The 12,098-nt window shown below is 46.4% G+C and overlaps 1 protein-coding gene across 1 annotated transcript in view; it reads right to left on the bottom strand.

The window, feature by feature from the left end:
- The window catches only part of LOC144158101 (uncharacterized), a 51,646-nt gene extending 39,750 nt beyond the window's left edge, over nt 1–11,896 (bottom strand). Inside the window, exon 1 of the mRNA XM_077688755.1 lies at nt 11,723–11,896. Within this exon, the coding sequence (XP_077544881.1) occupies nt 11,723–11,896 (174 nt within the window). The remainder of the gene's footprint in view (nt 1–11,722) is intronic.
- Between the last annotated feature and the right edge of the window lie 202 nt (nt 11,897–12,098).

Genomic DNA, 12,098 nt, shown 5'->3' with positions numbered 1-12,098 from the left:
AACTTCAAGCCTTCATATTGCTTGAAGTTGATTGCGCATCTCGTCTCTGAAGAATTCGCCCACATTGGGAATCTTATCTTTAAGACTGGTGTATTGCCAGCCGGTTTAAAAAACGCCAAGCGAACACCGGTGTTTAAGAAAGGGGACAGACTTCACATATCAAACTACCGCCCCATAGCCGCATTATCTTTCTTTAGCAAAATATCGAAAAGCTACTTGTTCTCAGGCAAAGAAGTTATATATAAAAACTTGGCATACTACGGCCGAATCAGTTCGGGTTCAGGGCTTTGTATTCCACTGAACTTGCCTTAATATTTCTGACTGAAAAATTTAAAGAAGCCATTTGTTCGGGTTATCTGATTGGTACACTGTTTATTGACCTGTCCAAGGCTTTCGACTCTCTGAACCATTACATATTGTTTAAAAAATTAATTGCAAATGGAATTACCGGCCCTGACCTAACCCTAATAATAAGTTATTTATTCGATAGGAAACAAACTGTATGCATTTCTGGTACTTACTCCGAATTCAAATTAACGGATATAGGCTTACCATAGGGATCTCTTCTTGGTCCTCTTTTATTCTCAATCTTTACAATGATCTTCCGCAATGCCTTAAATTTTCTACTGGTGTACTTTATGCTGACGATACCACTATCTTTACAACTGATATGAATTTAGAATTGCTAATTCTGATGCTTAATGCTGATAGTAATAATTTAGCTGCATGGTGTCGGGAAAACATATTAACGATTAACTAGTCCAAATCTCGATTTATTATTTTGGATCTCAACACAAAATAATCCCGGAAAACTCTTCGATCTGCCTAAATGGTACTCAACTTCTTTGCTCCGACTGCGGCACATTTTTAGGCGTTGAGCTTGATAAACATCTCCAAAAACACATATCTTTGTTAACAAAAAAAGCAGCATATGAAATACGAACATTAATTAAGGTTTGTCCATATTTTTTGTTGAAGACTCTAACTTCATTGTACTATGCTTTCATTCATATTCACATTACTTATTGTATATCGTCTTTGGGCAAAACATACCCGACGCACCTGTACCCCTTGCAACATAGCCAGAATCGAGCCATACAAATCATTACTCATAGTCCTTTCCGTTGCAGTTCTTTACCGTTGCTTCGTGTGCATAACATTTTATCGGTTTCTAATTTGGTGAAGTATTCTCTTTGCATCATAATATTTAAATTCTTCAGCCGTAGGCTTCCTATCGAAATTATCCCGGCTAACCAGCTTCCACTTAGAGGTGCATTCGTTTTGCCCTACATAACAATGTTTTACTTCCTAAAGCTCAAGCTTATTACGGTAAGCAAGCTGTGCATTTTTCTACTGTTTACAAATGGAACAGTTTGCCTCACCTGGCAAAAAGGGCTTCAACTATTTTCTCCTTGAAGGATAGCTTACGTGCTCATCTTCAGTCAATTTGAGTTCATCGTGTTTGCTTTTATCATGTGTTTTGTTTGGTTTTTTACTTTAATTGTGCAATCTCAGTTTTGTAATATATGTTTTGTATGTTTCAACATAATACTGTAAACACTGTTTGTTAAAACATTTACTTGTTGATGCCTGTATTATAGGAGGTCCCCCTGCAGTCTTTGACTTCGGGACCTCCTCCTGTATACGCCAATTGTATGTTGTTCTTTGTGATGAATAAAGCACCAATGAATCGAAAAGAATCAAACGCCGACATTCGTGTCGTTGTTGTAAGCAAAAAACCCAGGTTAGCAGTTGAAGGCAAACGGCATATGTTTCTTTGAAATCAGACATACAACGTAGAGCTGATTATTCGTTCGAAACCACAAAACAAGCATCCAAACCGCCGAGTAGATGATAAGGCGCCTGTGAGGAATGGGAACCCTGCATAGTGTTCCTGGCAAAGCTTAGGTTTGCAGCTGCTCTCGAAAACCGGCTTTGACGTCGTTCGACGCCCCCGCTTGAAGTGCAACAGCAACTCTTTTCAGTTCATTCCAATTGTCTTACTTCATTAAAACGGGCTCAAGAACTGAAACCCTTCCCGTTTGCTTGAGAAAACAAACTTGGAAGTCATCGTCAACATAGAATACTCCAACACGCTCGCATATCAACGTAATAGGACCCTTAACATAGAAATTATTCGCCTTTAATACTGTTTAAGGGCGTTCTTCGTTGTTAGAAACAGGAACGAATGGTGAATTTTTGGCATTACCAGAAATGGCATGCGAGGTGTATGTACGTAGCAATAAGGTCTTTTGTTTCATTTCGATAAATGCACAACAATTGCAGCCGAACGTTTCTCGAATCGGCCGGTTTAAATTCAAAGCATTCTATGTCCAAATATTTCGTACGAATTTTTTGTGGCTATCTCACATCCAGCTCAAGATTACGATCCTTGGTGAAATCACGTAGACTTTTTCTGGGTAATTTTGGGTTTTTCGTGGGCTACCGTGGAGCCGTAAGGGCGTGTTCGTGCGCGCTGGCGAGATACCGCTTTCATCCGGGGAGGCCTACATCGGCCAGACGGGCCGATTTGTGAATGTCCGGGCACGCGAGCACAGTTCTTCTCTAAACAATAATACGCGCGCGCATTTACCCGCGCGTTGCGAAGATTGCAGGCCTGTCAGTCCTTCGGAAAAATGGAGACATTTTTTTCACTAGATTGGAATTCTCGGCCGGAGTGATAATACAGTGACGTTGGAGCTCTTGGAAGCGTTTTATATTACGCAGAAAGGGGCGAGTGCGTCGGGGATACTTCTGGGCTTTTGCGTGCCAGCAAGTTTGAGTTTTTGAAAACGCCACTTTGATCATGCCCTCTGTTTGGTGCGTTCCATGTAGTGTACCAAAGTTCGCATGTTTCTGATAATACATGTATAAATATGAGACGATGCCTCAATAAATGTTAGTTACAAGTTAGCGCTTGTCCCGTTGTCCTTCTTTACTGTGGTTGTGTAAGTCGCGCTATAACTTTTTTTAATCGTCGTGCGCGCAGCGCTTTTTAAGCCAACGGCAGCAGTTATGCGTAATGGATAGCCCTTTTGATTGGAGGAAAGAACGCCAGCCCGGCTACTGAATTTGTAATAAATGGGAAAAAACGTTTCACTTTGAAAACACTTTGAAAACACCGCGCTTAATAATAAATACGCTACCAGCTTGACATTCTATAGCGTAAAAAATGGGCATTCACAACCCCGCCATCGTCCTTCCAAATCAGTAGTTATGGTTCCCGCTTCGCAAATGTAAGGCTGGGGCTCCATTCTCAATTAATGACGTCTCGTGAATTTTATTACAGGGACATCAGTTACAGGGCATATCGCGGTTTCGCGCCCACGACCGCACTCCGTATTGACTTAGGCCATTTTCTACTGTCTGACAAAACATTCCCCGGGCCTGTTGGGGCAAAAAAAATTTGGGAGGGTGAGGGTTTAGAAGGAAGTGTGAGAAGGGCATGAGGGAAGAATAGGAGGAGGGGGAAGGAGGATCCTGGGGAAGATAGGGAATTAGAAGGACGAGAGGGGAATGAATGATAAGGAAGGCGGGATAACAGAAAGGAAGGGAGAGGAAAGAGAACGGGATATAGAATGAGAAAAATGCAGAAGAATTGTAGATTGCCAAAAGTGTAAAGATGTATTGGCAAAATAGCTGACAGCTCACTGCTATGCCAACTACAGCTGAGGTGGCAGTAGCTCTGGGAAGAATGAAAAAAGACAAAGCTGCATGTGACAACGTATTACAGCCGATCAGTGATGCATTGCGCAACCCTTATGATAAAAAGCTAGAGGAGTTATTCTTAGGATGCCTGAATGCTTTGAAGGCCCAACAAGCATTCAAAAACGCAAAACATATCACTCTACCCAGAGAAAGCTATGAAAAATAATTATTGAGGACCCGCCGGTTTTGTCTCTCTTGTATCAAGGTTGTTTGCAGAGGTAGTTTTTAACGGCATCTCAAAATGATAATCAATCAATCAATCAATCAATCAATCAATCAATCAATCAATCAATCAATCAATCAATGCTTATTAGAGTGCCCAGGAACAGCCGAGGCCTTGGTTCTGGAGCACTTCGGAAGACAAAATGCGGCACTAATATACAGCAGAAGCTCACAATATAAACATTCAACGAGAAGGACGAGCGAATAAAAAAAGCAATAAAAATAAACCCAAAGGACAATAAAAAGGTATTCCAAACAACATTAGACGATTGAGAAACTGTAATGGTGGATCAATGGCAAAAGTATGTGGAGCAATGGTCACAGCAGTTGGGTGAAGCAAGCAGACATAAACACATATTCCAAGATATACGCGAAAATATTAAGTTTCAATTACAAATGAATGTATGAACAAAATACAGGAACTGATCTATTAAATTACAGCAACAGAAGATGAAAAGTACCAGACACATCACTGTGGCACCCCGAGGCAAAATAAATCGGGTGCGATGGACGGCAAGTAGCATGCCATAATATATGACAAGTCAATGAAGCAATTACAGCCACAAAGTCACGAACATATAGGACTTACAAACAAGAAAGAAGAACTATGAAGACATTGTACAGAGAAAAACGACATAAACAAAAAAACTGTGCCGAAAAGAATTATTGTATCGCAGCTAACAACCCAGTCACAAACTCCCGAAGGGGATGTTGAAATATATCAAGTTTCCCAGAGTGACAGTTATAGAGACGCTGCACTCTTTGGAGGGGGTGTTGAATGCTTGAGTGCATTGGTGTTGAGTGCTGTAACATTATAGAAAGGGGGGATAAACCTTGTTGTTTTTTGCGAAACACGAAGGTTGACCAGTGCAAGTAGTTCCTGGCTGGAGATAATACCGTGAAGCAGTTTATATAGAAAACGAAGATCTAAGCGGGTTCTCCGACAACTCAGATAGACAGGTAATGGGGATCTGGATACTGCTAAGGCAGTTTCGGGAGGCGTAGAGGAAAAACAATGCCTGTATATTGATTGAAATTTGGTGTGAACACGCTCTACACGTTTGCTCTTAGAATGACGGGTTCCATTCCACACGACAGAGGCATATTCTCGTTGAGGAATACAAAGTGTTTCGAATAGTTTCAGGAATGAATTAGGAGACCGAAAGTCCTGTGAAAATCTGCATACAGCACCAAGAGTGCGAAGAGCCCGCCAAGTAAGTTGATCGACATGGGGCGAGAAAGTTAAGCCGCTGTCAAAGAGCACTCCAAGGTCTCTGATACTAACAACTCTAGACAGGGGGCCGCCGTCAGCGGTGTAAGGAAAGTAAAGAATGTTTGTTTTTCGGCTATAAGAGATGACCTTTGTTTTCTTTGGATTAAGATTTAATCTATTCTCTGAATAACTTTTAGATTGATTGATTGATTGTAGGATTTTAACGCGCCGACGCAGCGCAGGCGATGAGGCGCGCCGTAGTGGAGGGCTCTGGATTAATTTTGACCACCTGGGGATCTTTAACGTGGGCCGAAATCTCGTACACACGGGCGTTTTTGCTTTTCGCCTCCTTCAGAAAAGCGGCCGCCGCGGCCGGGAATTAGCCACTGAGCCACCGCGGCGGGTTGAATACCATTTAGAGAACGAGGACACATCTTTGTTGAGGTAAACACAGTCCTGGGCGGACTCAACTCAATACGTTTGAATATTTCGATGTCGTCAGGAGAGGTTAGGAACGAAGACTTCTTGATTGCAGCTGACACATCGTTCATAAAATAGAAAACAACAGAGGGCCCAACACAAGGCCTTGGTGCACACCACTTGTTGTCCTGTACATAGCGGACTTCTTGCCGTTAACACTCACATAGCAAAACCGATTGTGTAGATAACTCCACAACAATGCCACGAGTGGTGCATCAATACCAGACAGTAATAGCTTATTAAGTAACAACGAGATGCAGACAACATCGAATGCCTTGCTCAGGTCGCAGTATACAACGTCCAACTGGCCCCTCTCTGAAACTGCTGCGGAGGCCTGCTCCATGAAGCAGGCGAGATATGTTGTTGTCGACCTTCCCGATATAAAACCATGCTGGTTATGTAGAAGGACGTTTTGTACATAAGTTGATAAGACCTTGTGAAGCGCTGTCTCAATCAGCCTAATATATTAATAATATAATAATAATAATCAATCAATCAATCATTTATTTAACGTGCCCAGGAACAACCGAGAGGTCTTAATGCTGGCGCACAAAAAAAAAAGAAACAAAAAAACTAAGAATAACACAATAGAACAAGATGACTGTTCAGAAGAAAACTATCAGACACAATGCGCACAGAAATATTAGGACGACAGGACAAAAGTAGATTAACACAGTATGAGAAATAGCTAATGATAATGACGAAAAGTCAGATAATATACATACATACATACATACATACATACATACATACATACATACATACATACATACATACATACAACAATGCGCCAGATAAACTAAAAGAGAAGGATAGGACAAATCGCACATGTGATGTTATCTTTAACGGTAGAAACCTTGGAGGAAAACGATAACTGTGACCCATCAAAAACACCGAGGTCAAGAAAATAAAAATTATAAAGACTTTGTATCCTGTTGAGGGTTGAGTGCTGAGAGAGGCGGGTAGTTGCAAGAAACGGCCTGCTCTCTCTTGTTTGCTTCCGCGGAATCCGAAAATTAATACTATTGATCAGTATAGGACAGGATATAGTACCGTGAACGAGTACCGTGAAAGAAGAGATCGGCGCGATTTCGCCGGCGGCGAAGTGAAGGCAGTGACAATAGTTCAACGGTGTTTGAACACGAACCAGAGTCATTTTTAGCGAAGCGATGGTTGTAAACACTTAGAACGTTTTTCTGGACACGCTCAACTACGTTACTTAAGGAATTAGAGATGCCATTGAAGATCATAGACCCATACTCAAGTTGAGGAAGACATATTGCGGTGTACAATTTGCGGAGTGGCATAGGAGAATTGAATTATCTCGATATTCTACAAACACAGCCGAGAGAACGAAGACCCCGCATAGCAACACGCTCAGTATGAGCTGAAAAAGGCAAGGTGCTATCAAAGAGAACGCCGGGACCATTGATCTCACAAACCCTACATAAAGACACAGAATTGACAGAGTATAAAAAAGATACACTAGATGATTTGCGAGTGAAACTCATGACTTTCGTCTTTAAAATATTGAGAGAAAGATTATTGTTTTTACACCATTCTGAAAATGAACACAAATCAGACTGCAACAAGCGACAGTCGTTAAATGAATGAATTTCCCTAAATATCTTTATATCATCTGCATACAAAAGGAAAGAAGAATTGCGAATGGCAGAAGAAACGTCGTTAACATACATTAAAAAGAAGAGTGTGCCTAATACCGAACCCTGAGGTACACCACTGGTCACTTTGTAAAAGGAGGACGTTTGGCCATTGACGGCAACATAACATGATCTGTCACGAAGGTAGCTATGCAATAGATTCACAACAGCGGTGTCAACATCAAAATGAGCAAGTTTGACCATAAGCATTGAGTGACTGACTACATCGAACGCTTTGCTGAGGTCACAGTAAATGGTGTCGACCTGTCTTCTCTGGAATAGAGGTGTAGATATTTGCGTCATGAAACTGGCAAGATTAGTGACGGTTGAGCGGCCCGGGACAAATCCATGTTGATTATTATTCAATGAGTTTTTCACATTAAAAGACAGTATGTGGTGAAGGGCCAAATTCAAAAAAAATTCCCCCGCATTTCCCCGAAGGGGAGTATGAGGAAGTGCGAAGCACGGGGTGATGCTATGAGGGGGAGTTTGTTGAAGTTTGGTGGCATTTTGCCCGTTAGTTACATTAACACCCCCTCGTGATCACGTTCGGCTTAACACGCCTCGTTTGTCCCTCTGCGGAAATCTTGGTGAATTAACGTGTATGTTCGAGAGGAGGAGCGCACCGCACCGCAGCGCACCGCAGCTGCGAAGCGCCGACCGGAGTGAACGGAGAGGAGGCGCAGTCACGTGAGAGAATGCAGAACTAGCGGGTTTGTAGTATCACGTGTACACCACGCAGTTATCAAGCCGCTATAACGCCGCTGAGTCGCCAACGCACGCCGCTCACGACGTAGTTTGAATGCGTTAAAGATATAAGGCGCGTTACTAACACTGATAACAACGTCGCGTCCGTGGCTTAGTCGGTAGAGCGTCGCGCTGCGGCCGCAAAGTCCGCAGATCGTAACCTGGCGCCGGATGCTGTTTTTTTTTATATAGTGTAGTGGCCTGGCTGGCGCGCCGAGAGAGGGTGTTGCGAGCTGGAGAGTAATAAAGGGGCTTTAGGAGAGTAGGCGAGGGGGGAGAGGAGGCGCTATGCGAGCGCGACGATTCAGGCTCGCTTAAGAAGTGCATTCGCACTTATTCCTGGCCAATCTCCCACGTGGGTATGTGCCATGTCAGCGGCCTGGCAGCGCGCGCCCATCTCCCCCCGTTGCTAAGGAAGACGAAAAGCGCGCGCACCCGCAGCTGTTGCTATGCGGACGGCGGAATGTTCGGGGTCGCTTATAAAGTGCATTCGCACTTAAAATCTTTGACATGGCACAGAGAAGAGAAATCGGTCGATAATTCGAGACATCAGTTTTAGAGCCAGACCTAAATACTGGAAAAACACGAGCAATTTTCCACATGCTTGGAAATGTGGAAGTAATCAGACAGTTATTAAATATGCTAGTCAGTACTGGGATCAATATACTGCTATAAGCTTTTAGTATGGCTGAGGGGATACCATCTGGACCACATGATAAGGATGGTTTCAAGCGCTTAATGCATTCGCTGATGAGATTTTCATCTAGCGACAGAGCATTGGGTGTGTTGATTTCCAAATGTTGTTCGATAGTAGTGCTAGAGTCAGAGGCTTTATAGACGGAAGAGAACTGCGTGGCAAAACAGTCAGCGACGGCTTGTAGTTCTGTTCCATTGGAGTCCAGTAGTATTAAAGGCTCTTCACTTTTGTTAGACCGTTTGCGTACATACTGTAATGAATGGGCCAAGGATTGGCGTGAAAGTTGTGGTCTCTCTCTACCTCACAATATGCATAACCCTAGCATTGCACAAGGCAGGCATTCATGCACACTGCGAGGAACCACCGCGGGTTCGAGCTATTTGAGCACGCTCGCGATACTGAAACGCCGTCGCGCCAACTTAACACCGCCTCTGTTGGGCAGGTGGAGAAAGGGGCGACAAAGGAATATGCCCAGGGTACGGAGGGAAGACGTTTATTTTATACTAACATTCTAGCCACATATTTTACAGACCCAATTACATAATTTACAGTACAGGTGCGTACTTCCCGTTAGGTGAAAGGGCGATGGGGCGCCACGCGCAAGTGCGCACGTTTCGTCGGCGCAGAGCCAGTGGGCTCTTCTGTCAGGGCAAATTCCGGGGTGCTCGCACGTTGTGCGCGCGCGCATCGCCGTGCTGGCCGGATCGGCTCGCAGCAGCGAGGGAGACGGGGCCCATTCGCTCACAGGCGCGTACCGCACGGCGTGTTCGTCGAGTGGTAGGTACGGCCTTACTATATGCAAGCGTAGGGGCAACAGGAGCAGCCTTAGGCACGGGCCGCAGCCGGAAGGGCTGGTGGGCTTTCGCCGGCGCAACAGGGTTGCAGGCAGCGGGCTGGTAAAGAAAGCGTCACATACCTTCGGCCAACGCCTTCGGCGTCCTGGAAGCGTCTCCCCGAACGGGCCCCCGCGCAGGGCGCGCGTTCGCGTCCCCGGCGAGAGTCGGGTTCGGGCATCGTTCAAACGGACCAATGAGGTCCGCTACCAGGGCGGAGCGCCCGCTGCGTGACAGTGTTTTATCGCCGCAACGGTCTCTGCAGGCTTCACCTCACGCAAGACTTTGAGAGACGGCTCGGCTCTACACAGAGGCGCCAAGACGAGCCGGAATTTCGGAGGAGAGAGGGGAAAAGCGCCGCGTGATGGCACAAACCCAGTGATCGCGCAACGGCCTGGGCGTCAGGATCCCCACAAAGTCACGAGTCAGTGGCCAGTGCGTGTGCAAGTAACGTTGCTTTATGCATGACACGAAACAAGCAGAAGTTAGGGCACGAAAGCAACTACGTGAGACGAAAGATAGCGTTAAAAAAGGCAAGAGGCTAACGTAAATGTCCGCAATAAAGAAAGTAAACGTCCTACGGGGTTTTGTCGCAGCCCCTCGAGGTGTTGAAGTCCCGATGCGCGCGGAGTCGACGAGGACGGCACGGCGAGGCTGGCTCGATGACCGGTTCTAGGCCTCATCCTAACCAGGCGCGGGACGTCGGGCAGGCATCGTCGACCTTTCCGATGAGTCACGGCTCGAGGGCGTAGCAGCAGGTGTGAGCGGAGGGTTCCACCTCCAGGTGAATCCGGACCCGTGCTCTCTCGCCCAGCGCGTCACCAGCTCCAAGCACGGCCAGCCCACGGGTTGTCGGGATCCGCGGCGGACGGCTCTCGGGAACAGCAGCGGTTGCGCTCCGGGTCTTCCCCGAAACGATCACAGGGCCGCGCTCTCAAGCCCAGCGCGTCACAGGCGTCCCCTGATCACCGGCCTGGTTCGATTTTTCTGCACGCACTCGTTGCAGCTGCGCGCTCGGTCTCCTCTTCCTCTTCGTCCACGGGCACTTCATGACAATGACCCCGGGTCTAAGAAAGTTGTTGGGGAGCAACAACTATTCTAAAAGTTAAAAAGGCAGGGTGGAGTTGGAAAAAGTTCGCAGTAGCGGTGGAAAAGGTCTTGCGCACAGTCCACAAGAGCTCAGTCAGTCCTACCGGCACACTTCACCGCACAGAACACGCACGAAGGGTATAGAAAAATCCACTAAACCAATGTAGGACCACAATTACGCGTCAAAAACCACTGAATAGCACACACTATATACAAAAGAGAGGGGGACAGGCGAGGATTAAACTCCACTCGTGTAGTCAGCCCCCGGATTGTCGATGCCCTTGTATTCGCCAGAGGTTTCGTGCGGGCGACCCTCTGACTGGCTATCGATGACTCTGCTGCAGCCGATCGCTTCATCTCCGCGCCGACGGTGTCGCTTGCGGTCAGGTCGCTGCCCTTGAGTTCATGAAGCATTGGGTTGTGCTGGGATGGTCTTGCCTTCTCCTTTGACTGCTCTGCGGAAGTTCGGTTTTCGGGCCGCGTTTAAGTCTTTCAGGCTCGTCGACCGGTAACTGGGCAAGCTTTTGTGAAACGGTGGCGACTCAGTGAATGCTGCGGTAACCTCGCCCACAAAGTACGGGGTTTCGACGTAGATGTTGGCGTCCGGGAGCTTCTTGACTGTCCTGTCCAAGAGCAGTAATCGGGTAGTTTTTCCCGTTAACTGGTTTTCTGCGACCAAGTCTCGTCGGACAAGAACGGTATTGCTACCAGTGTCTCTCAAAATGGTGACGGGCTTTCCGAATAGTCTTCCTTTGACTACCGGCATTCCTTTCCCTAGGCAAGAATGTTCCTTTACGATGCCACACGAATACTTGATAGCAGGATTCTCATCGTGCGGGTCGTCGAGCTTGATGCACTGCTGTTCAGCTTCCCGGGGCTCAGTGAGGGCACAAGCACCAACCTGCTCTGTTCCCCTTAATCCATGTCCGCAGTGCTCAGTTTTATGCCCGTGGCGACCACAAGTAGCGCATCTTGCCGGTTCTTTCATGGAGTAACGGCACTCTTGTGCACGGTGTCCTGGGCGGTTGCACACAAAGCATTTCGGTGGCGCTTGCTTCCGCGATTCGATTACGACTTCCGTTGTATCGCGGTCGTCTTCGGACACCTTTCCAAGGTTCGAGAGGTTTTGCGCCTCTAGGAAACGATCTGTAGCCTCGGCCAGGTCGTTCAGCGTCTTACACTCTCGCTTCTTCAGGAAGATGACGAGCTTGGGATGGCTGCAGCGGATGAATTGTTCGCCGATCATTTGATCGCGAAGAGCATCGAATGTTTTTTGCACATTCGCCATCTCGATCCAGTGATCAAAATAACCGGTAAGCCTCGCCGCTAGTTGTTTCCCTGTTTTGCCATCCTCAGCCCTCGCCTTCCTGAACTTTTCTTGGTAACCTTGGGCTGTGAACCGAAACCGCTGCAGCAACGCCCGTTTGACCTTGACGTAATCAAGGGAC

This window comes from Haemaphysalis longicornis, unplaced genomic scaffold, assembly GCF_048455015.1.
Source record: "Haemaphysalis longicornis isolate Haplotype H1 unplaced genomic scaffold, Haemaphysalis longicornis Haplotype H1 scaffold_10, whole genome shotgun sequence".
NCBI lineage: Eukaryota > Metazoa > Arthropoda > Arachnida > Ixodida > Ixodidae > Haemaphysalis > Haemaphysalis longicornis.
The sequence above is the reverse complement of the archived record's forward strand: the minus strand, read 5'-3'. Positions and strand labels throughout refer to the sequence as shown.